The sequence below is a fragment of the Macrotis lagotis genome, chromosome 3, assembly GCF_037893015.1.
Source record: "Macrotis lagotis isolate mMagLag1 chromosome 3, bilby.v1.9.chrom.fasta, whole genome shotgun sequence".
NCBI classification, from domain to species: domain Eukaryota; kingdom Metazoa; phylum Chordata; class Mammalia; order Peramelemorphia; family Peramelidae; genus Macrotis; species Macrotis lagotis.
The window spans coordinates 91,071,424-91,098,093 of record NC_133660.1 but is presented as its reverse complement, the minus strand read 5'-3'; the positions used below and the strand labels follow the sequence as shown (position 1 = coordinate 91,098,093).

General features: G+C 35.9%; 1 protein-coding gene across 3 annotated transcripts in view; it reads right to left on the bottom strand.

Moving 5' to 3' along the window:
- Window positions 1-3,351: 3,351 nt before the first annotated feature.
- The window catches only part of AADAT (aminoadipate aminotransferase), a 42,552-nt gene continuing 19,233 nt past the window's right edge, over window positions 3,352-26,670 (bottom strand). For all 3 annotated transcript variants that reach the window (XM_074228967.1, XM_074228968.1, XM_074228969.1), the window contains 9 exons: window positions 25,496-25,705; window positions 24,128-24,193; window positions 19,349-19,431; window positions 14,895-14,991; window positions 11,539-11,600; window positions 9,574-9,638; window positions 7,502-7,608; window positions 6,031-6,132; window positions 3,352-4,874 (listed from right to left, as the gene is read on the bottom strand). In XM_074228967.1, the coding sequence (XP_074085068.1) occupies window positions 4,833-4,874; window positions 6,031-6,132; window positions 7,502-7,608; window positions 9,574-9,638; window positions 11,539-11,600; window positions 14,895-14,991; window positions 19,349-19,431; window positions 24,128-24,193; window positions 25,496-25,705 (834 nt within the window). In that variant the 3' untranslated portion in view covers window positions 3,352-4,832. The remainder of the gene's footprint in view (window positions 4,875-6,030; window positions 6,133-7,501; window positions 7,609-9,573; window positions 9,639-11,538; window positions 11,601-14,894; window positions 14,992-19,348; window positions 19,432-24,127; window positions 24,194-25,495; window positions 25,706-26,670) is intronic.

Genomic DNA, 26,670 nt, shown 5'->3' with positions numbered 1-26,670 from the left:
CAGCAAGGTAGACAGGAATGACTCCTTTAGGATTCCCACATGGGTACATATATGGTTTGATTCTTCCAGAGTGCCCTACCCTGGTTTTCCACTCCCCTAATGAGTATTGTCTCATCCTATTAGAATGGAAACTCTTGGAGAACAGGGACAATATTTGCTTAATTTGTGTCTACAGCTGTTGGACAGTGTTTGATATATAGTAAGCCTTTAATGAATGCCTTTTCATTCATTCATTCATTCATTCATTTGGAATAGAAATGAAAAGAATTATAATTCAATACAAATATAAGACAATCTGAGGCCAGGGTGATTTTAATGCTTAACTCATTTGTGTTCCAGGATTGCTCATTTTCATTTGCTCATGTTGATGAAGTTGTGTTTATACATCCATTAAATAAGCTTCTATGACACTTGGGAGTCATGTTTGCCTTGCTACTTTTTTTCTTTTTAAATGAGTTCTCAATTTTATAAGTGACTGTTGCTTGCAAACTGCCAGGTTTGGGTGTGTCTTCAAGGTTTAAATGTATCTTTGAATTAGCTTTGAACTTGCTCATCTTCATCAATTCATCCCTGGCCTAGATAATTTTCTTCCTTCTTCCCTCTGGCTGTGCACAGCTGAATTCACTGGGCATAATGCCATTAAAAAATGTGTTTACTGTGCTACAACAAACCATATGGTGCTTTTGAAAGAGACTTTATAATTATGTTTTTAAAAATTCAGAGAGAACCCAAACTCTTCCTCTTTAAATGATTAAATTAGATGTTTGCTTTTTAATTATAGCAACTAATACCCCAAAGGAGATCTCAGTTCAGGTGTAAACATGGAAGGAAATCAAGATTTAAGATGGAATATGAATTTAATATACATAGAAAGGAAAAGGACACCTGTTTTCATTAAGCCATTAACTAATCATTTTTCTCAAAATCTCCTAATTCAAGATCCATAAAATTTTGTAAATAACATACAATGCTTTAAGTTTTGCAAAGCACTTTATAAATTTGATTTTATTTTATCCTTTCAGAAACCCTGGAAGAGAGAAGCCATTATTAAATTAATTATACCCATAGAGGTGAACAGAAGGTAAGTGATTTGCCCAGGGTCACATAGTGTCTGAAACTGAATTTGAATTCTGACTAGTTCCAGTACTCCATCCACTCTGGTGATATATTTTCGGATATGAAAGATTTCAGAATGCTGTAGTTACTTGTTTCAGCAAGTCTATATGCACTCTTAAAGCACTGGTTTTAACAAGTATAAAATAACTTCATTCTGATTCAATTTATTCATTTTTCAAGAAATGAGACAATTCAATGCAATTTTGAAATATTTGAACAAAATCTGAACAGTAATTTTCAACATCAAATGAAGTTTTTAAAAGTAGTGCCCCACTTCAAAAATCTATATAAAAAATTAAGGTTTGTATAACTCAAATTAGAGGATGAATTTTCATGCAACTCCTTTAAATGAAATATTACAAACTCTGCTTTAATCCTTCTGTAATCTATTCCATTGGTGTGAGTACTCTCTCCATTAAAGTAAAAAATTAGTCTTCTGCTTCCTGACTGCTTATCTTTATGATTCATTTGGAGCTTAGTTTCCTCATGATTTAGTCATCTACATTTAACCAGGTTAGTCTTCACACAACAGATCCACACATTGTTTCTAGGACCATGCTAAAAGTGTTAGAATTATGTTAGTGGTTTTCAAAACTTTTATTTTTTATTTTTATTTTCTTAATTTTGTGGTACATTGAACTATTAACTTGGCTGAAAGTCAGAGAAGAACACAAGCCCAAACTAAGAATGGCTATTTTCTCTTCAATGAGGGCATCTTTCTCTGCTGAATTGTTTGTATGTTTAAGGTCAGATAGGTTTGAAGTTTAGTAGGAACAGGTGCTGAACCTGAAGAGGAAAAGTACCAGAAGAGGAAAAGTCCTTTATCAGCGCTGGTTGGTACCTTCTCTTAACCTTAGAGAAGTCTTAGAGAGGGCCTCTTAAACTGTTGAGTATCATAGATCCCTTTGGCATTCTAGTGAAGTCTATGGACCCCTCAGAATTATGTTTTTAAATACAGGGAATAATTGCTTTAAAATACATTATCAAAACATTTTTTTTAAAAAAAGTTTATATAACCTTAGTTAAAAACTCTTTGAAAATTTTAGAATCATAGAGATACAAGGGTACACAAGCAGTATGTGAACTTCCCTGCTCATAGACCAGCTCATTCTTCACTCTGCTAAAGCTGGCTCTACATAAGTTAGTTCACGAGGGTGGCTAGTTGGTGCAGTGAATAGAGCACTGGCCCTGGAGTCAGGAGTACCTGGGTTCAAATCCGACCTCAGACACTTAATAATTACCTAGCCATGTGGCCTTGGGCAAGCCACTTAACTCCATTGCCTTGAAAAATCTAAAAAAAAAAAAAAAGCAAGTTAGTTCACACTTATAACAGGCAAGTTTTGTTTATTTTATAGATAACAGTCTTACCATACTTCCTATACTGGGGAAGTAAAATTTATATTTATTTATATTTCCATCTCTGAAATGTGCAAAGAACCCCCAGCTTTTGTATAAATATCTGAGGTTACATGTATATTGGGTAGAGGAAACCATTATTTCCCACCACATAAAATGTAAAAGGTACCAAACCTTAAAAGTGCTCATAGCTGCCAGTCAATTAAACTTAGGGAAACCTCAGTCTTGAAGACCCAATCCAGAGTTGTCTTGGTTCTTTCACCAAGGTTCCAAGGCAGAAGTGGCAACCAAGGCAGCTTCAGGATAGTTTTGATGACATAAAGGTGATTTCAGGACAAAGCAGACCTTAGAGTGGTGGAGCTAGCTGTGATTGACAGCATAGAGCCAGGTCCTTGCCTACTGACCTAGAGGGACAACTCATAGCAACCTTCCTCCGGGCTCTGAGGAGGCAAGGAGCTGGGGCAGAATTGTTCTAGCAACAACATGAGATAGCTCTCCCTTCAGAGATCTCAGAATGTATCTCCCCCCACCCCAGAAAAGATTTTTGTGGTATGAACTTTCAAAAAAATTTATTCATTATGTATTATTAGCATGCTTCATGAAATGCTTTAGCAGATGATAAGGAATTGGATGGGCTTGAGAGATATATTTTACTCACCTCAAAGCGCAGGACAGGGACTGGTGACTGAGAACATATTTTTCTGTTTTATTTTAACAAAATAACATTGTATTACCTTGTTTCTTCCTGTAGGACATCCCTTGTACCCTCTTTTTAGAACCTGGGCAACCAGTTTTTCTAGGATTGAATTAGATCTAATTGTTGTTGTAGTTATTTCTTAGAAAGACTATTAACACCCCACTATAAAGTATGCAAGCAAATCAATTTTAAAATGTCTTTCATTTATTTATTCATTCATCAAACATTTACTTAAGAAAATTACATTAAGGGTAGGGAGAGACACAGGGTTAAGAAAAGGCACAGTTCCTACCCTTATGGGGCTTAAGAAACAAAGAAGTGAATTGCTGGTTCAATACAGATCTGTTTGTAGGCACTTGACAGAGAGAACAGATAACTGTAAACAAATTTATCTTCTAATTTACTTTTTATTATTCTCTTCCACCTCTTGATAAATAACCAAAGGGATTCAAAGTTTCTCTGTCTAAAGACCAAACCTATTGGAGTCTCTATTGTTTTAAATTTAAAAAGATATTGAATAATTCAATTCCTATTTAATTCAAAGTTAATTTTTTTTGGAGGATTTTAATCTCAAATTAATGCTCTTTTGTTATCACAAGTACCCTTACTAGCTTGCTCACATTTTGCTTTACTTTAAATTAAACTTTCCTGAAGAAGCATGTGTAGATTTCTAGAATGTTTCAGTTGACTTTGAACTTGGTGAAGGACTTGTTTCTTACCCTCTGGATATAGATACCTTGAACTTGTAGCTTTCCTAATATGGTTAGTAGTATTCAGCCAGTCTAACACAGTTATCCTGGCGGAGAAGAGGTAGCCTTGTGGTACGTTAGGCAAGGTAATGTTCTGGTATTGACTATCATGAAGCTTCTGAATTACCTTCTCAACTCTAGGATTTCACTACCAGCCATGAAATGTTTAGAATAATTTGTTGAATATTAATTAAGTCATGAGAAGCAAGGTGGGATAGTAGAGAGAGAGAAGGCCTCCAAGTCAGTAAGACCTGTCTCTGTCTCAGTCAAATCCTGTCTCTGACATAACACTGAGTGTGTAACCCAGGCCAAGTCATTTAACTCAGTGCCCCCCCCAAACTCTCTATGACTATGAGTAGCAGAGAAGGTTCCAACCTACAAAGATAGAATTAGATACCCTAATCCTCTATCAATGAAGTCATAAGTCTAGTCTTCATCTCTAGCCTAAATAAGTCATGTTAAAAAAAAGTAAACCATTTTTGAAGTATTTTAATGAAAGTAAAAATGCTCTCTTTCCAAAGTTTCCTAATTTTATTCTGACTAAATGTATTTCCAAAAATGAATTCTTGTTCTAGCATTAGCTATTTGGTTGCGGCACAAGAAATTTCAATCTCGTATGAAAATTCTTAGGAACTTCCAAGCAACTGAAAAAAAGGGTTTGGAATGTAATCTAATTGCAATAAAATGACAACAACAACAAAAAAAACCCAACTTTGCAGTCAGTCATTTTATAAAATAAATCATAATGGTTCATTGTAATTTTTGGCAGTCACTAAAAGGCCTTTCAGGAATATAACATCCATGATTAAATCTCTTACAAAGCACAAGTATCATATCACCACCAAGTTCTTCTTTGTGAAATATAAAAATTGACAGTGAAAATCCATGAGTACAATGATTCTTTTTTTCTCCCTTCATAAAGATTCTTTTATAAGTTCAGCCAGTCTCTGAAAAGCCTAAAATGAAAATGAAGAGATCATCAGAGGAGAGAACTCTGTCATGACTTTGTAAGTTCAGTATAGACACTTTGTGACCTTGAGGCTTTCCTGATATGGTTAGTATTATTCTGAGAGTTCCGTTCCATTCCCTTCCCTTCCCATTATGTGTACCTATGTATGTGATACACTGGACTTAGGAAGACCTGAGTTAGTAACTGTAACTGTGGATAACATTGAACCTCTCTTAGTCTAAGTTTCTGCAGACACACACACACACACACACACACACACACACACACACACACACACACACAGACAATGGGGAGGGGGCACTACATGTCTAGTGGTGAATGAGAAGTATCTTGAGTTGATGCCCAAGAACCTCATGGCTAGAATGTCCTTGGAGAGCAACTGATTTCAGTCAGTTCTGGCTGCTGAAATAGCAATAAAGATGACTGGAGTACAATCTGTATTGAGCTCCATATCAAAGCTTTTCTAAGCTTAGCAGGACTGGTCAGGGTTGGAGTTCCACTTTAACCCTCAGGAACTCAGTTACTTGAAACCATGAAGAAGTGTTAGAGGAAGACTTTAATGGACAATATCCAATACTTTCTGATCTTCTCCCTAGACCAGTGTAACAAGGACATACTAGGTGGATAGCACTTTTAAAAATGTTATTTATGCAGCAACTAGTATTTTCATTTTGTCAGAAAACTAAGAAAATATCCAATTGGGCTCTAAGGATGGAGACATATCAATTTACTATATAGCACAAGCTAGTCATGGACCCCTTTGGCAGTCTGAGGAAGTCTATGGATTCATTCTCAAAAGAATCTTTATTGACTGTTCCCAGAGGCCCATGAGATGAAATCTTCCATATGTGTTGTCAACCCTGCCAGTAAGGATGTGAGCTCCTTCAGTAATTGCCTTATTTAACTATTTGTATCCCTAGAGCTTAGCACTTTAATAAATGATTTTTTTCATTTATTCATTCATATATTCATAATGGAGAAAATGTTAAATATTGGTTTAGAAGTTAGTGAAAATAAAGCTGTAATTTTTCCCCATCCAAGTTCACAACCCCCCTGAAAGCTATCCATGGATCTTGGGGGGGGGTCCATGGGCCCCCAGGTTAAGAATCTTTTCTTTCATCTACTAAATAAATTATATTCACCTGATCCATTTGTTTTGGAGTAGATAGAGAGAAGGAAGCTCTGACATAGGAACTTGGCTTTGAGTTATCAATATTGAATGCATCCCCAGGAACTAGTAACACCTAAAAGAGTAGATGTATGTTAATTTAAATGATTCAACTGAGTATAACTTTAAAATGGGTTCTATTAGAAAAGCAACACTCTGGAAAAGATAAAAAGGGAAACGGAATGATAGCAGTCTGATCTCAAATACTCGGACTCCTGAAGCCCAAAGTTAAACATAATTTACAGTTATGAAAACTTATCCAAAAATATCAGAAATATTAGAACTTTACTATGATCAAAAGAAAACTTTTATTAAATGACTACTAGCAAGTCATGTTGTGCTAACTATATACAAAGGCACCTTCCCTTTGTATATTTTTGGGACAGCAAGGTGATGGTTAGACACTAATGCAGGAGGTACTGCCACTGGGTGAGTACACAAATAGGGGGCTGGGGGACCTGTCACTTCTCTTCCAGGTAAATGTTGAGGTGGGAACATTTCAGGAGCTGAAGAAAGCTTGAATTGCAGGGAGATGCTCCACAGTGAAGCTGTACTTTGAGCAGACTTGGAGGAGGTAGTGGGATGAGTGGATGAAAAAGGCATTAAACAAATTGGGCCTGGTGAAGAGGTACCACCTGGACTGATCTACAAAGAACAATGAATGTCACCCTTTTCTACCCTCCCACTCTATATTCAATTTAGCTTCCACCCCTGATGAAATTAGTATAATTTAGTACAGAGTATGTTGGATTTGCAGTCAGGAAGACCAGAGTTCAAAACCCACCTTTGGCATTTACTAGCTATCTGGGTCATGGGCAAGTCTCTGAACATCTCTCAGCTGCCTCATTTGTAAAAATGAAGTTGTCTCAGATGTTTTGGAAGATCTCTTCTAACTCTAAATCAATAAAGGTAATATCCAGCTATCATAGCCCTTAAGCTTTCTTCTTCATGTGGCATCATTCAGCATCTCACTGTTCTTGAAACTGTTATTCCTTGGTTTCCATGTCACAGCATTCATCCTGGTCCTAATGGTACCTCCTCATACGTCTCCTTTCCTCTCTACCTCCTCTTTGTTCTTTCATTCCCTGAAGGATCAGAATTCATAGACTTAGACCTCAAAACGTCCCACAGATCATGTTCAATTTCTTTCTTTTATATTTGGTGAAAATGAAGTTTAGAGAAATGACTTGCTAAGTGTCTAGGTAGAAAATGTTCAAGGTAGGAATTGTACCCAGGTCTTTGTGATTCCATTTCTAGTACTCTATATATTTCTCCACATATAATTCAAAGCATTTAATAATAGATTGAGCAATAATTGTTTTAGAATTTAAAACCATAAAGTTAGGAAAAAATGGAAACTTTTTTTGTGCTTTTGGGCACCAAAAAGGCACCAGGTGCCTTTGGTAAAAGATTTAGATTTTTTTGTTGAGGTTATTTTTTCTTACCTCTTTTTGCAAGGCCTTTTCCATAATCAGCTGCTTTGTATCAGAAATACCTTTAATCTTAATCCACAAAAACATCCCAGCAACAGGGACATGCCATTCTGCCAAACCTAAAAATAAAAGAGGGAGGTTAAACACCTTTCTTCGTTTCTGCAGTGATCATATTAAGGAACCTACTTGATAATACAAATTCTTTGCTATTTTCTAAAACGTTTCTCCCCAAATATAACATTAAAAACATAATTTTCAAAGTTCTGATAATTGACAACCCTATTTTCTTTTCAGTCAGTGTTTATATCATTTTTGTGTGAGTCCATTATCCAGAAGGAGAAATTAAGTTATTTGGGTTTATAATTAGTTCATTATTTTTTATGAATTATTAGAACAAATAGTTCTAGTTCAAGGATTAAAAAATAATTTTCCATTTTAAAAAATGACTCTTGCAAAAAAGAAAATCTTGGCCTTCATGAAAATGTATTGTGCTTTCTTTTCTCCCACACCTGTCATTCAAACTTATCAGAGTGATATCATTATTCCTGTCAAGCAGGAAAGACTTCTATCATTAACAAGATTTCCCTGGGGACTTAATACCACAAAATTGGTTCCCTCAAGTTTAGGGCTTAACTATAATTGAAAGAAAGGTTTTATTTTATAAGTGCACCATAGATGGTCATAATAGTCACTCACTCAACTTTACCCTCTTGTTGGGAAATGTGACTCAAATGATATTTTAATGACATACCAACAGAGATTAGCAGACATCTATATGAATTTAATGTTTGACATAATATGGATATAGCCTAGGAGGATTTAAATTACTTTGGAATAAAAGTTCTCAACAGGTAACTTAAATTGGACTCAAAGTCCTAAGAAGTGGGACAAATTACTTCTAAAATAGTTGTTGCTACTCAGAACAGAAACTGCTTCTTTAACTTCAGAGTCACAGATTCCCACAGCTGGCAGGAGCCTGGGGAGGATAGGGAGAGGTGAAGGTTGTTTACTTCTCTAACCTCACCAAACCATAGACATAGACTTTAACAGCTGGAAGGTACAACAGAGACCCTCTAATCCAACCTGCACCCCTGCAACATAACCCACAAGGGATCATGCAGACTTGACTAAGACTTCCTGCAAGAAGAGAAGGCATGCTACCTTAGAAGTAGCCCCTTCTCCTTCCAGCCAGTTCTAATTCTTGTTTCCTTAAATCAAGTCTAAATCTGTCCCTATAAATTGTCTGGCTCCTCTTCCTCATGGTAGCCCTTTAAAACCTTAAGACAATTCCCTTGTCCCCACTACATCTTCTGCTCTCCAGACTACATGTTCCTTGTTCCTTTAGCTGCCCTCTTCTGGACTGCTCTATAATTCCGGATGCCTTATAGGTTATCAAGTTCCTTCCTATAATGTAACTCCCAGATCTAAACCCAATATTGTATATGTAGTTTCAATGGAGCAGATATGATGGGATTGTTACTGCCCTAGTCTTGGACACCTTGCTTTATGTCTTTTGATAAGTACCAGAGTCAACTGCTTATTTCATATGCCATTTCTACTTAAAGTAATTAAAAAGAATTAAAAAGAAATCTTAAAATTCTAGCAATAGACACTGAACATAATTTTTTTTTAGTCTTTTTTCAAGGCAAATGGGGTTAAGTGGCTTGCCCAAGGCCACACAGCTAGGTAATTATTAAGTGTCTGAGACCGCATTTGAACCCAGGTACTCCTGACTCCAGGGCCGATGCTTTATCCACTACGCCACCTAGCTGCCCCAAAGTGAACATAATTTTTAAAAAGGACAACTATGATCTTACTTAAATTTTAGTAAATGTCCCAGATATCTCTCTAGACTAATAAATAATAATAAAGAAAATACAATTAAAAAAAGCTAGAAAATCATAGTAAATGAGAGATAAAGCACAAGTAGATGAGATTGTGATGGATATTGTTCTTTATTCATTTTCTGATAATTTTGAGGAAAAGAGGTTCTTGTTGACCTGTTTGGCTCTACAGTTATTAACAATGGGGAAACTGGGGTAGTCCTTGTTTATTTCTAAGGATGTGATACACAGTCCACTGACCTTTGAGCCACTTGTCTGCTGCTGCCAACATAGCATCCCGCTGCTTCTTATAGAAGGCTATTACCCTAGAAGCCAAAAGCCAATAGGAAAAAGAACATTCTTGGAAAAGGTTACAGAGGATAACAGGTCTCTGGAGCATAGTTGATAAGAAATTGCTCTGTTCCAGGTTTCATCAAAGCATGGAGTGCTTTGTTGTTTGTGGAATAGTCCCAAAATGATGGAGGAAAGAATTAAAATGTGAACACTGAAAACAAGGTCATATTAGAAGCAGCAGAATCAATCACTACTAGGGGAATGAAGAAAACCAGATTGTGTTCTCAGGCCCATAACTAGGGACAGGGGTGACTTAGAAACCAGGGCTACATAAACAAAGTAATTTCCCTATTATTCAGCTGGTCTGCCTCCTCAGGTTGCTTTTATATAAATTTCTGTGTGTATAACACTCAGACAAAAAAAAATAAGAGCATGCCCCCAAATTCTTAATGCCATTTTATTTTTTTTTTTAAATTTTTTGTTTTTGCAAGACATTGAGATCAAGCAATTTGCCTAATAGGGTCACACAGCTAGTAATGTACTATGTATCTAAGGCCAAATTTGAAGTCAGGTCCTCCTGTCTCCAGGGCCAGTACTCAACCACTGTGATACCTGGCTGCCCCGCTTAATGCCATTTTAAACTATTAAAGCTACATCTATTATAGATTCAGGGTGAGAGTTCATCAACCTTTGCAGGTTAAGAGTCCCCAGTTAAGAATGAGAAAAGCAGGGCCAGTCTCCCCTTAAGAGAAAGGTGGTCCATCTTTGCAAAGATGTCTTTTTTTTAGTTTTTTTGCAAGGCAATGGGGTTGAGTGACTTGCCCAAGGCCACACAGCTAGGTAATTATTAAGTGTTTGAGGTTGGATTTGAACTCAGGTCCTCTAACTCTAGGGCTGGTGCTTTATTCACTGTGTCACCTAGCTGCCCTGCAAAGATATTTTAATAAAATAAAACCATTTTAATCACCTTGAAAAAAATGGGAAAAGCTATTAGATGCTGCTTTTGAGGTTGTTAATGGAAAATCTCTATATAATCATTCCATTAACTGACATTTTTAAAATGCCTTTATGATCTTATTAGGATAAGAAATATGGAGCAGTAGAGAGAAGAGGTCAAGTCCAAGTCTTGCCTCTGACATATACCTGCTGGGTGACAAGTCATTTCAATATTTGGGGTCACAGACAACTAAGAGGAAAAGTTGCCAATGTATATCAGTAGAGAATGTTTCCTTATTAGGAGTCCCCCTCACTGAACAATTCACAAGTCCAGATCAAAAAATACAACAAAACCCAAAAAAATTGTCCCAGTGTTTCTCTTAATGAGATGAAGTGATAGGATGTGTCATGGGTTACTCTCTCTCTCTCTCTCTCTCTCTCTTTGCAAGGCAATGGGGTTAAGTAACTTGCCTAATGTCACACAGCTAGGCAAATATTAAGTGTCTGAGGTAGGATTTGAATTCAGGTCCTCCTGACTTCAGGGCCGGTGCTCTATCCATTGCCCTGCCTAGCAGCCCCAGGTTACTCTCTTAAAGCAAACTTCTAGGGGCAGTTAGGCGGTGCAGTGGATAGAGCACCGGCCAAGAGGTCAGGAGGACCTGTTCAAATCCGGCCTCAGACACTTAATAATTGCCTAGCTGTGTGACTGTGGGGAAGTCATTTAAACCCATTGCCTTGCAAAAACAAAAACAAAAAACGAACTTCTGCCTAATCTTTGGATTATTTCGGTTGCCCTCTCTAAATAATAAAAGGAAGAACAACATGAATTTTATAGAGGGGTTAAAAGACTCATATAGAAATGTAAAGCAATTTGCATGCTACCCAGACATAGGGATAAATGTTCAATGTCCATTCTAACCATCACACTGATGGAAAGATCCTATTATAAGCGCTGAGCCCCTGGGCTTACAAACCTCTCAAGCAAAATGTCAATACCTGTCTCCGTGCTTCAGGAAGCCCTCCTCACCCCACTGTTGCAGCAGCTGGGTTATCAGCAGCTAAGAGAGAGAAAACAATGACCAGTCACTGCTCATAGCAGGCTCTTAAAAAAGCTTACTGATGAACCAGCTAAAATTTGCCTATACTCCATTGTGAAAGGATTACTTCCATTTTTTTCCCCAACTGGCTAAATATAAAACTAGAGGAGGACTGTTAATCATCTTTGTGTTCTGGTTCAGATGACTCTCAGATTCAGAACCAGAACTCACTATAACTATCCAAGCCCTGAGGACCTTAATTAACAAGTGAAATATTTAACAATGGATCAAGACAAAGGAAGTAGCTTCATTCTGAATTTTTTTTTTCTTGAAAGTTGAAATTCACAGCTACATCATTTACACTTAAAAATATTTAGCATTTACATTTGGAAGGTTCCTTATAATTATAGAGTTGGATCTACTCATTTTACACATCAGGAAACTTAAATGCAGAGTATAGCACTTGCCCAAGGTCACACAGATAGCAAGTAGCAAGGTCAATGGCTAAACCCAGATCCTTTGACTCCAGATCAGGTGCTTGTTCAAGATTTAAAAAACTAGAAGTGGATTAAGTGACTTGCCCAAGGCTACACAGCTAGGTTAAGTGTCTGAGACTGGATTTGAACTTAGGTCCTTCTGATTCCAGGGCCAGTGCTCTATTCACTATGCCACCTAGCTGCCCTTAGGACATTTTTAGAAATGAGGCTATAAGGAAAGATGTCAGGATTGCTGACAATAAACCAAAAGCTAATTACTGTATTTCCCCATGTATAAGACACACTCCTTTTCGAAAAATTTGGGGTCTAAAAACTAGGAACGTCTCTTTACAATGATTGTAGATTTTTTACTTGTTACTTTCCACTTTTTTACACTTCTTGTCTTTGTGCTCATTGTTTCACATTTGTTACCAGTATATAAGATTATGTTTTGCCATATTTTGCTCAGAAATGACTCAGAAAAGATTTTCTTCAGTGCTGAATTCAAGTTCAAAGTGATCCAGCTTGCCAAAGTGAATGGAAATCGTGCTGCTGAATGTCAGTTTGATCTTCCTCCAACTGAGAAAACAATCTGAGACTGGGTATGAGAAGAAGAAACCCTACTGAAAACAACCCTGGCAGAAGAAGGCCATGAGAGGCAAATTAGCCAAATGGCCTGAGATGAAGAGGGAACTGAGGCCCAAAGAATTGCTGATGAACAAGTGACTGACGTCAAAGGAGACAATTGGTGCTTCAGGTTCATGAAACAGAATGGACCAAAGTCCACACCCCAGACTTGCCCCCAAATGCCTGAAAGCTATGAGCAGAGGTCCTTGAATTTCATGATGACTAAAACTTGAGTTCAATAACTTTATTAATACATTCTTCTTTTCAAATTTTGGGCCCCCAAATTAAGGTGCGACTTATACATGGGGAAATACAGTAGGTTACTAGCTATACTAACACAGAGAAACAATGCCTAAGAAAAAACCCTACCTGCCCTAGCTTCCCTGCCTCAACCTGGACTTGACTGTAACTTTCAAGTGGTCATCACACCCTGAAGCCTGCAACATGGCTCACCCCATCCTTTGGAAGAGGAAGATAAATTGAAAAGCAGTTCTTGAAACCTCTGCTTGAGGGAAATCATAAAGGTTGATATTGTTACTAGAAGGGTCTAAGAGTCTGTTAAATATCAACAAATTTCATCAATTCTCTCTTCCTTTTCTATTTCCTACCTTTCTGCTCTTTTTTAAAAACTTTCTTACATCATTCATTCAGGGATATGTTGCAAATCACAACCTCTATGCCATCTGTAAGATGAGGAGGATGATACTTGTTTTTCCAAGCACACATTTACTTGCTTTCCAACCCAGAATTACTTTGATATTCAGTTTCAATTTCTTAATCTATAGGAGGGGGGGAAATGTTAATTGCAATGAAGGGAGTTATGGTGAGAATCAAATAAATTGAAATCCTGTGTATCAGCAGGTATTATTATTAATATTATTGTTTTATCTCATATACAATATTTACCCTTGGAATAATATTGTATAACAGACAATAAATGATAATTCTATCAGCTTTGACAAGTAGTGCTCTTTTTGAAATTGATGTCCTAAATTGGAAAGGGCTAGATATTATTTAAGCAGATAGAAACATAAGGAATACCTAAATAAAAATAAAAATTTCATAAAATAAATTTTATAAAAAAAATAAATTTTTTATAAAAATAAAAAAAATTTATGAGATAGTATTCTTCCAGAATGTCAAGAAATATGCAAAGATCCCACTCTAGTACAGTGTCAGAGCATTCAAATCTGAAAACTAGTTCTGCCACTCACTAGCTATGGGGCATAATTACTATGGACCTCAGTTTCCTCATCTATAAAATGAGAGAGTTGAACTAGATAACCTCTAAAGTTGCTTTCAGCTCATAATTCTCTTGTCTCTTCAATCTACATTCTTCAGGATTGTTTTTTCTCTCTAATGTGTGTTTTGGTTTAGTGACCTTGGAATGGCTTATCTCTAAGGATGTCATGAGATTCATAGAATAAATACCAATCTTAATTTTTCTTATTTTAAAATATAAAAACACCTAATATGGCATACTTTGGAGGAAGGTAGGGGCAAAAGTGTATGTGATAAAATAAATAGGGAAATGACACAATTACAAAATTATTTAAGATTCAAAGACAGAAAGAACCTAAAGCTACATTGCTTCAGGCTTAATTCAAAACTGTCTAGTCACTATGGTTATTTTCTCTTTTATATCATGTATCTTAATTAAGATCTTGCAATTAATTAATTGGTCTTAGAGAAGAGTTTATTTTAGGATAATGGTTGGGGATGCAAAGGATCACAGGGATCAGCTCCCCTTCTTTTTTAAAGATAAGGAAATAGAGTTACCATGATTTAGGGATGAGTAAACACATAGTATTTGTAAAATTCACAAAAGAAACTTTACAAAGATTTTCATGATATCTCTGTGAAGTAGGCCTGAAAATTATCATTCCCTGTTTTTTATAAATGAGAAAATTGAGGCTCAGAGTTATTAAATGACTTGACCATCATCACCCATGGACAAATTAGTAAATATCAGAGGTAGAATTTCAACCCAGGTCTTCCTGACTCCAAGTCTACCCACTCCCCCAAGTTACCCTCATTTCCACAAGACCAAGTGAAAGGGTTGGGCTAGGACCCACATGTACTCATGTAAGCAAGGGTCCTTCCTTGAACTCCTTCTGCCTGTCCCTTCCATCCCGCTCTATTGGTAAAAATATCTATTTTCCATGTTCACCACAAAAACGATGTTCTATTTATTTGGTCAATGGTTCTTTACCTGTGTAAAAGAACTAGTGTGCAATGTTGAAACTTGTATGTGCAAAACAATCCGATCAATCAGAGGTTTGGGACCAGTTAGGAAACCTATTCGCAACCTGTGGAAGTATAGAAAAATATGATATAAATGACAAAAATTCCAGCCATTGCTTTCATAACTTAAATTCCTTTAGAAAACCCATCTTGACTCTAAGACTACACATTGTATTAAAGGATATGGATTCTAGAAGTTTAAAGCATCCTAATCATATTGTTTCAATTCTCATTTAAAGTATGAATTTAAATTTAAGTATAAATTTTTAATGAATGGTTAAACTATGACCTAACATTTCTAGAAGTACATCAAATAAAAATGAAACTAAAAAATCTAGCTAAACTATTCTACACAGTGAGTTTTATCCATTTTTTCTCAAAGATTTAAAAACAATTAAGAGCCAAATGTCTTTGAAAAATGGATGCTCATTGAAGAAGAAAAGGTGGATATTAATAATCCTGAAAAATTGACATTTTTATTCTCAGGGTATTTTAATAAGATAAGTGAGTTATAAAATAAAGAAATAGCATTTTCTTAAACAAGGAACCTGATGAGGTTTCAAAAGCTCCTTTCTTTTCTTATTTCAGGGTGACTAAAAAATCATTGCCTCAGCAAGTATCCAGCTCTAAGGAGACAAGAAGTATATCCCAAGGTCACAGGGCTAACATGGATTTCACTGGTACAGGCACTGTACCTTAGTACTTTTACAAAAGTTACCCAACCCTGGGAAGTAGGTACTACCATCATATTCATTTTTCAGTTGGGACACAAAGCTAAAGTGCCCAAGGTCACACAAACAGTAAGTGTCTGTGGCTGGATCCCAGGTCCCTGAGGACCTCCTTGCTGTTGGTGTGTGGATTTCCTCTATCAAAGTGGACCATGGTCCCTCTATTCCTTGAAAGGAAGTTTGTATACTGAGTTCCTACAGCCAGAATCATTCACTACTTTGTAAGTCCTGAGGCGATGAGCCTGAGCTTCAACAGGACGGTTATCAGATAACAGACCTGGCTGGGTTTATTAGACCTAGACCAGACAGTCTTCAGGCCTGTCCAGACTCATCAGAGATTATACTCTGTAGGCAGAGAGATTCACCTCTGGGTCACAAGGAGGCATTGGAGCAAAGTTTCAGTGTGTGTCCATAATACAAATTTTAAAATGCCTAATAAGAAGTTTCTTTTAAAACTAATACTTAAATAACAAATCAATAAATCAATTAATCAAAAAGCACTGATTAAGCACTTGCTAGTGCTGGGTAATGGGAATACAAAGATAGTTTGTGAAACCACTCCTGATGTCAAGGAGCTTCCTTTCTATTTGAGACAAAAGTGTAATTAAGTACAAAACAGATACTAGGGAATTTCTCAAGGTGGGTAGACTTGCATTTGGAGGGAAAGTTCTCTTGAAGAAGGAGGATCTTGAAGCAAGTCTTGAAGGAAATGAAGAGTTCTAAGAGGTGGAGGTGAGGAGAGAGATCATTCCAGAAGAGGAGACAGTGATGAAGGGTATGGTGTCAAGGATAAAGAAATGTAAGGTCAGTATGGCCAGAGGGCAGAAGGCATGAAAGGGACTAATTTGTGTTAAGTCTGGAAAGGTGAACTGGGCCAGGTTGTGAAGAGCTTTTGAATTTAATAGAGGTGATAAGTAGTTACTGGAGGTTACTGGGTAGGGGAGAGACATGGTCAGACCTGTGTTTTAGAAAGATTACTTTAGCAAGATATGAGGAGAGTACACTGGATGAGAGAGACTTATGGAAGGGAGTCTAAATATAAGGCTACTGAATTAGTGTGAGAGATAATAAAAGTTGAACTAGAATAGTGGCTGGGTAAATGAAATGAAGAAGAAGAAGAAGAAGAAGAAGAAGAAGAAGAAGAAGAAGAAGAAGAAGAAGAATGTGAGTGATTTTATGGAAATCAAAGACATGGTAACTAAATGTGAACTAGGTAAGTAAGGAGTCAAGGATACCATTGAGGTTTTGAAGCTGGATAAGTAGAATGATGGTGATGCCTTTAAGAGATATTTAGAAGAGAAGATGGCCTAGAGGAAAAGATAATAGTTCTATTTTGGACATAATGAGTTTGAAAAGCCTACAATATATCTATAAGCATAGTCAAAATGTCCAATAGGGATTTGAAATTGCAGAAGAGAATTTAGGGCAGGATATATAAAATTGAAAGACAATGTGGAAATAGTTGTGGGCATGCTGTGGATGTTGATCCAAGAAAGATGATGATGAAGTTTGTCCTTTATTTTCAAAGAAGACCTGGGTCCAGTGGCCAGATCTAAATCAGGGAGACTGGAGATGGCCCTGGAGGTGAGGCAATCAGGGTTAAGTGACTTGCCCAAGGTTACACAGCTAGTAAGTCTCTGAGGCTGGATTTGAATTTGGGGCCTCCTGACACCAGAGTTGGTGCTCTATGCCAATTCACCACATAATAAGAGATGATGAGTCAAGTTACAGTGTATCCAACTGTGGTTGATCAAACTGATCTGAGCTTGGAATGTGTGCTCATTAATTAGTTCCAAAGGCCACTGCCCATCATTGCCATGTCAAAGTCAGAATCTCCCAAGGAATCTGAAAGCTCTTAATCATAGGCTTGAGTTTCAGAAACAACAGAAGTCACTTTGAACAAAAGCACACACTCAAAGATTATATGGTAATCTCCATACTCCAAGGACTTAGGTTTTGACGTATCTACCACAACTGAAAGGTAGTTGCAGTCATGAATGCAAAAATCACTCGGGGTTAATGGCAAAGATGGTGAACCAAAGAGAGCTACCTCCAGAGATGGCATTCAAAGGCCAGTTGTCTAGGAAGATTTTTAGGGTTAGCACTAAGGAAGACAACAAGGACCTATGAAGTGATTGAGATGATACGAGGACTTACACTTTTGTGACTTTTCAGAGAAACCTGGGAAGACTTGTATAATCTGATACAGAGAAAAGTAAGCAAAACCAAGAGAATGATTTATATAACAACATTGCAAAAGGAAGCGAAGTTGAAAGACTTAAAAACTCTTATCAACATAAGGACCAATCATAATTCCAGAGGACTGATGATGAAACCAACTACCTGCCTCCTGACAGAGGTAATGGATTCTAGTTGCAGAATGAGACATATATTTTATGGATATAGCCAATGTGGGAATTTATTTCACATGACTGTTATAAAAGGTTTTCTTTTCTTTTTTTTTTCAGTAATAGAGTATGCAGAGGTAAAATAGATTTTTCTTAATTGAAATTATTAAACATTTTTAAACAAGAAATCCCTGATAATTTTGAAGAGAGCAGTTTTAATTGGGTGATGACATCAGAAACATACTGCAAAGAACTTAGAAGAATAAAAGGGAAAAAATAGAGATAATAAATGTAGATAGCTCAGTTTAGGCATTTGGTTAAGAAAGAAAAGATATCTAGAATGCTAACATTTAGTGAAGATATCTTAAGGAGTGGGGGACTTGGGTAGAAACAGGAAGCAGGAAAGGGACCAGGAGATACGAGAATCAGAGAGTAGGAATGCTAGTGGGGAAAAGATGTGAGATGGGATCAAGGATTAGAGTCTTGGTGAGAAAAGCCATCTCCATCTCAGAAACTAGAGTAAAGAAAGGCAGAGGAGGGTGGAGGGATGATGACAATAAGTGATAAGAAGTATAACAAAATGGAGAGAATTCACAGGGAATAGTCTCAATTTTTGCTGAGAAGGATGAGATGAGATCTTAAACTGAAAGGGTGGGGAAGAGGGTTATATAAAAGGCTTAAAGTGAGAAGAGAATATCTGGAATAGCTTCAGTCAGATAATCAATTTGGAGAAAGTAAAAGAATAGTCTTGTTGCAGTAAGATCCCAGTTGAGATTAGATAATAGGAATATGTAGTGCATCCAGTTGATCCCAGTTTGGGATTTCTTCAAGCTCTATTCAGTCCCAGATGAACAGGAGAGGAGACAAGATGTTGGGAATAACAGAGGGTGAAGGGTCAGCAAGGTATGACTACTGGATCAGGTAACAGGGATTTGAGAGTAGAAGGGAATATAGAATTGAGCTGGTTAACCAAAGGACTCAGTTTGGGAAGAGGGAAAAGTGCTTCTAGAGTAGGAGTGGTGGCTTGGGAAGTACCAAGACTTAGAAGGATTAGAAGTGAAGGTGAAGTCAAAGGTGAAGGACTGGTAAGTCAGAAGGAGAAGAGGTTATAACCACAAAAGGGAATTTGAGAGATCTTGATCAAGGAAGTATAACAACTGTGGGTGTTGGCAAGATCCACAGACTGAGGTGAAGTGAATAAAGAGGTCTTGAGAACTGAGCAGGTTGAGAAACTGGGAAATAATGGTGTTTGATGAAACATAAAGATGAACATCTAGCAGGAGTTGGCATAGAAACAACAAACAATGGCAGTTCCAACATGTATATTATTTGAAAAATGATCTTACCCTGAAGACAGAATTTTTGAGAAAGAATCTGTTCTGATGACACGACCATCAGTGTCCAAAGAAAGAAATGTTGGTGCCCAAGGCTGAAAAACAAAACCAAAAGTAATTATGGAATATTCTAGACCCTAGATGTGTTGTCTTTAAATTAATGATTTTTTTTCTGAGATAGCAAGAGAGGGGGAGCATGTTAGGATTGAATTCCTATCATTTCCATTTCTACCCTATTATTTCTCAGCCCTTGCTGGGAAAGAGAAGCTGGACTTCATGTTCTCTTGTTAAAAACTTGGCCTTATTCATGGTTTCTTTAGCATTACATTGTATGTACAGGGGTGAGACTGAACAGAAGTTCTAGCTGTAGATGAACACAATTTTGATTGACTTTAGGAAAATTTCTAATTGTATCTCCTCACTCCACAGGGAAGAATCAGATCAAGAGAAAGGATTACAGGACAATTTGAAAATGAAGAATGATGGGTACAAACAGAATAGTGTAACAGTCAGCTAGACAAATAAAACAAAGAAACTGAAAATTGGAATTGGCATAGTTTATAGAATAGGTCTAAGGCACTTCATGGTTTTGTATTTGCATCTTAATTGGATGCAAAAGATAAATGAGTTTGCAATTATAATGAGGGTAAAAAGGGGAGAAGAAAGGAAGGCATGCATAAGTAAATTTTTAGGGTGCAGTAATTCACCTTAACATAGTGTTTTAAGGTCTTAGAAACACTTTCCTCACAATAACACAGTGAAAGAGACAGGAAGAATGTTAGATGAGAAAGCAACCTGGGGATCTGGGAATTATTGTCTGTTATCTTACACAAACAGTTAACTGTGAGTCAAAGTTAATATGTTAGCTTAAAGGCATAAAATAGAAGATGGAAATTTATCTTTCTTCCCTCTTCTTTCTTCTTCCTCCTCCTTCCTTCTTCTTCCTCCTCCTCCTCTTCTTCTGCTTCTTCCCTTTCTTTCCCTCTGTCTCTCTTTTATGTTTCTCTCTTTCTCTTTACCAGTGTGCTTGCTTGAGAATATCTATTATGATGTGGATCTCTTGCTAAACTTTGTTTCCTGTTAACTGTCTCTATTTCAACTTCTGCCACTCCTATTATAATAACCTTATCCAAGGAGTTGTAATCTTCCAAAGACACAAAAACATAGGTCCTTGTCATTGTGACTAAACATCTCAATTACTTCATAGGTCCTTATTGTCTTCCTTATTGCTAACCACAAAATTCTTCTTCCTAGATACCTAGCCTTTGAATGCCATCTTTGGAGGTAGCTCTCTTTAGTTCACCATCTTTACCATTGACTCCCATGTGATTTTGCATTCATGATTGCAACTACCTCTCAACTGTGGTAGAGATGTCAAAACCTAAGTCCCTGGAGTATGGAGATTACCATGTAATCTATGAGTATGTACCATTGTTCAAATTGGCTCCTGAAACTCAAGCCTATGATTAAGACCTTCAGATTCCTTGGGGGATTCTGACTTTGACATGACCATGAAGGGCAGTGGCCTTTGGAACTAATTTATGAGCACATTTTCTAGATTCATATTGGTTTGATCAATCATAGATGGATACACTGTAAATTGACTCTAACATAGTGATGTCATTTTAGTTATCTTCTATAATAAAGGACACCAACTAAATTGAAAATCCATTTTTCTACTGTCAACCTTCATTGGCCATGATGCAATGCTTAGGAAAATATGAAGCATAGTAGGGCAGTTAAGTGGACAGAGCACTGACCCTGGAGTAAGGAGGACTTGAGTTCAAATCCAGCCTCAGACACTCAATAATTGCCTAGCTGTGTGACCTTGGGCAAATCACTTAAACCCTACTGCCTTGCAAAAACTAAAAAAAAAGAAAAAAAAAGAAAATATGAAGCATAGATCACAGATTGGGCCCATTAAAAAACAAAAACAAACTAGCTCTGGTTCACTCTGTCAGATTAAAATTTATGATAAACAAGATAAGTTAGTTAGAAAAAAGTCCAGAAACCCCTGTGGGTTACTATTTTTTAAGGAAATAAGAAACTTATAATAAATAAAAATGCTAACAATTTCAGGACAGAGATAATTTTGTTCATTTTGGATAAATCAAATGCCCTGTGTGATCTTGGGCAAATCATCTTACATTTCTTGTTTTAGTTTTCTTATCAATCATACAAAAAGTGATAAATACTTGTATTACCTGCCTCTCAGGGGCATTGGGAGGAAGGTACTCTATAAACCTTGGATCTTTGAAATTACTGACCCCCCCCCAGAGTATAATATCTGAAAATGAGCAAAATAACACCAAAAAAGTTATTACTGAATTCTTGCATACAAAACAATAAAATCCTGTTATTTACCATTTGTGAAAATAAAGGAAAGTTGTACATTTTATTTTTAACAATATTATTATTATTACTATTATCAACCTTGGTGTTTAACCTGAAATTTATTTATTTAAATAGCTGTAATCAATATGCAAATTATTATTTTGGTTCTTTTTTTCATTTTACATAATTTCATATGTCTTCCTACATTTATTTGAATTGTTCATATTCATAATATCTAGTAGATATGAGGTGATATGATGCATTGTTTTAAATCTGCATTTCTTTGATCAGCAATTTTGATTACATTTTCATGTCACTGTTAACATTTTTTGTACTTTGGAAAACTATCAATTCATATTCTTTGGCCATTCATCTTCTGGTAAGTGATTCTTAATATTCCAAATATAAAACATTTATAAATAGGTTTTAGGTGCTAGAATTTTATTATAGATTTTTATTATAGAAATATGTAAATATTTTCCCCAGTCTCCAGGTCAATCTGTTTAAATCCAGGGATGTAATTATTTTATTTGGTTCCCTTCATACCTTCTCCAATCATTTTAGATTATTTGCTTCTATAATTTCACTAGGATCAACTGAATCAATTCAATACAGTGAACAAATATATATCCATAACCATAAGAAAATACTGAATATATATAATACTGAAGAAATCTTTTCATACTTTTCATGCTTTTCCTGTGGAAAGGTGTGAGATTTAACCAGAAACATTTCTATTCAAGTTATAATAATGGTCTCCTCTAACTTGTCCCACAAGTTTATCTGCTTCCGTTTGTTCTCCTTCAATGGTGATTTCCACTCAAATTCTAGCCACTGGTTCCTCTCTATCCGTCATTAAATGGAACATCAAAGGTAAAACAATGAGGAGATGGCAACTTTTCTATTCCTTCAAATGTGTGACCAGGACTAGATTAAAAAGGTGTTTACTATCTGATTTTAATGTGTATATATATATATATATATATATATCTATCAATAAAAATAAACAAAAAAGATTTTCTGAGACAAAATACAGCCCACAAAGATTCCTATCTATGTTTTATTGGTCACTTTTTCTATTTGAGTTTGACACTATTGTCTCAAAATCTAATTTAACACCTTAAGATTTGCTTATAAAGGACTCTTAACTAGTACTGAATTTTTCTCCAAGGAAAATTGAAATTCTTTAGACATATTAAAAAGCTATTTGTCTCATAAGAAAAAAAATCTTTTTTCTATTAGGCATTTTGGAGATAAAGATTAACTTTCTTGGTTTTTTAAAATATATTATTTCTTATTCTCTATTTTAATTTCTCACACTCAATTAGAAAATCATGTGCAATTTGAACTGATATATTTTGTCATATGATTTGTTTTTCCTGGCTGCTTGGAAGAATCTTGCTGTAGTTTTGAAAAATCCGAAGACTGATGACAACATTTCTAGGGGATCTAAATTTAAAGTTCCTCTGTTAGCATCTTGTGGATTCTAGTGATCTATATGTTTTCCTATTTTCAACATTACTGGGAAATTTTTTATTTGGTTTCCTGAAATTTCTATTTAGGCAATTTTTCCCCCCTGGGAGAACCAAGAAGTCTCATATTGTCTCAATGAGCTTGGTTTTTCGCTCTAGCACCTTAATTTTTAGAGATCTCAAATCTTTTTCTGATATTCTGATTTTATTATTTGTTCTGCCCACTCTGCAGTTTTGTTTTTTAGCTGAACAAATTTATTATTATGTAATCTTTTAGTTAAAATTAGTTAAAATTTTCCTTAGAATGTTCAAATGGTTGAGTCTCATGTTTGTCTTTTTTTTTGTTTTCTCTAATGATTTTAATTCAGTCTTTATAGAAATCAGATCTTCCTTTATGACTCTTGTTGAAATCATCTTGAAAATTCATCTGGAAGTTCCAATTTCATTTCTGAAGTTTTTGGTTGTCACTGTTCAGATTACCCTTCTCTTCTTTTTCCTGTTTTATCTCCTAAAATTTCTTTATATATATATTTTTTAACTCATTTCTTCAGTCATTCACTTTTTTATGAAATGCTTCCCCCATCCCTTAAGATTTCTTTCCTTTCTCCTCTAGTTTTTGATTGTTGTTGAATTTTATTTGGTAAATTGTTGATGAAGGGGAGCTGGGCTTAGTCATAATGATCCACTCTGCCATCTTGCCATCCTGTCAATTTTCAAAGTACAGTCTTTTTGTGATCTTCATAATAACTGTCTTTTGAGAGAGGCAAGGCAGGTTTTATCTTTGACTTTTTTTAACATGACGAAACTAGAGTTCCAAGGGATTAATCTACTTGACCAAGGTCACATTGCTAATAAGTGACAGAGCTACATTTCCTGACTCTTAGACCAGTGTTCTTTCTACTAGATTTAAGAATCATATGGCTAATAAAAATAAGTAAATTAAATTATAGAAATAGCTATGACTATAAAGTACATGAAAACCTACCTTGTTGAATTGGAGAAAATAGTATGGATCATCTTCTATGATGAGAAAGTCATATTTTCTTGCCAGCTAAAAAATGTTAAAGTAACATAGAATTATTGCTTAGGAGCTATTTGAAAGTTAAAGTCAATTATCAACTCAGTTTCTTATATCTGTATCTGTCTAAGGTGTGAAAAGCTCCTGTTGAAATTCTTTTCAAAACAGAAAAATTAACATGTGTAAGAAGGCATCCTCTTTTAAAGTAACTCTTCTACTTAGAGAGCTGGAGCCTCCATTTCAATAATGCTTGTCAGGCACTGTGCTGAGGGTTGGGGGATATGAAGAAAGGGTGAAAAAAGTCCCTGCTGTCATGGAGCTCACAACCTAATGAGAGACCTTTTTTATTTACTTAAATTTAATTTATTTATATTTTTTTTACTTTTTTATTTCCCTTTTAAAAAAGGGAGAACTGATGGATGCCTAAGATTCATATCACAAAGGATGCATCCTAGTGGAACTTATATACTAAAAAAAGAAAAGCGAGCTGTATGTAGTAGAGATCTGCAGATTCATTTATAATCCTCTTCTTCAGTTCTAAGTTATGTATAAGGAAGCACCCATTTTATTTGTTGTTTGTAAAGAATAAAACAAATAGGAAAAACCCTAAAGTATCCTTGTTTTTTAATAGATGATTCTTAACAACTTAAGAGTCAAGTAGTAGTCAGGAGAAGAAGAAGGTTAAAAATATAAAATACAACAACATATTACAAAGCAAACTTGGAGGTAATTAATAATGAATGACCTCATAAGTGTGCACTTCGGGCACAGACCAATATTCCTGTGGATAAAAATTATCCACAGTAAACAGATAGGGGAAAAAACTTCATAAATATTCAACTGTGGGGATGTATTATGTTTAAATTAATTATCTGTTGTTTTGGTTCTAGCAAGTTTGTGGACTTAGCATAAGAGAATAGACTTCTTGATGAAGATTGTCTCCCAACTGCCTTAGCATTCAGATACTCATCAGGTGTTAGGTATTCATGCATAGTTAAAATGAGAATTTTTTCTTACTCAGAACTTTTCATCTTATCAGAAAAATGACATTTCCTTCTCCTTATTATCTTTCCTTCTAGAGGAAGGAAGCAGCTAACATTCTTTTCAAGACTGTCCAGATCTAAGATTTCAATCCCAGTATGTAAATGCCCTCTTCCAAAGGAAGATTCTTAACTTATCTATAAGTTATAGTCTTAGAGAACTGCCCAAAGCAGACTTGTATACAGCCAGCTTGAGTCAGAGGCAGGAAATGAACTCAGGGCTTTGGGACCACATAGCCAGACTGATTCTAGAAACTAACAGTGAACAGGAAGAGTGGGGAGAGATTTGGAATACCTCATAGATTTCCTTTTTTCGTTCATATGTTAATGATGTTCCTGTAGGGTTGCTGCCATTTGGAACTGTGTAAAGGAATTTGGGGGTCTGTCTTTCAGGTTTCTGCGCATCCTCTGGAGTCCACTTGGAAAGTGCTGCTCGGAGAGAATCTGGAATAATTCCATATTGATCACTGCACACGCCAATAATGTTGCAGCCCAATGGCCTCAGCTGTTGAGAAGACATGAACAAAGGAAATCTAGACAAACAATTCACTGTTTAAAACTACAAATGGTCATGGTACCCCAATGTAGTGTTAAGAGGGCTTTGATGTTCATCACCTAGGACCTTGATGCTCTTATGATTGGCCCTTGACCAAGTCACTCATCCTCTCAAGGCCTCAGTTCTTTCATCTATTGAGATAAGGGGACTGGCCTTGATGATCTTTTTCTTTTGGTTCTAAATCTGAAATCCTATGAAGGTAAGAAACTGGAGGGCTGAGTCTTTATCTCTTCCTTCTCTGCCATCCCCTTTCAAGTAAAGTGTTTTGGCCATAGTAGGATCTCAGTGAACACTGTTTTTGGCCAATTATAAAGCACAATTAACTGTGTGAAGTGCTCTGTATGCTAAAACTAATGGCTCACATTTACAGGGCACTTTATAGCTTACTTTAGTACTTCTCTGAGGCCAGTAGTAAAAGTACTGGCATCTCTACCCTGTTCTCCATTTCTCTGTGATACAAAGACATAACTTGTGCACAGGCACAAGGTGGGTAAGAGAAAGGCCTCAAACCCTGAACTCATATTAAGTCCAGTGCTCTTTCTACTTGGCCATGCTTCTTTATTGGCTAATGAAAGTAATTTTATAGATGTCTTAAGATATCCAGTAAATTACATTATTCAAGTTACCTTTCTAGATATATTCTAAAAAAGAAAAGCAAATATTCCTCTTAATGGCCAAATGTGAAATTATACACTATTGCTTTCTTTGTAATGGCATGAAATTAGAGCAATAGTCTAGATATACCATGCTTAGGTAGTCCTAATAAATTCATCATAATATAGTAAATTACTAACTTTTAATGTTATCAATCACATACAATACTTTATAGCTTTGAATAAATGATTTCCTTATAATTGTGTGAACTTATAATCTCTACTTTTTAATTTTTCATGCTGTTTGATATAAATGATCAA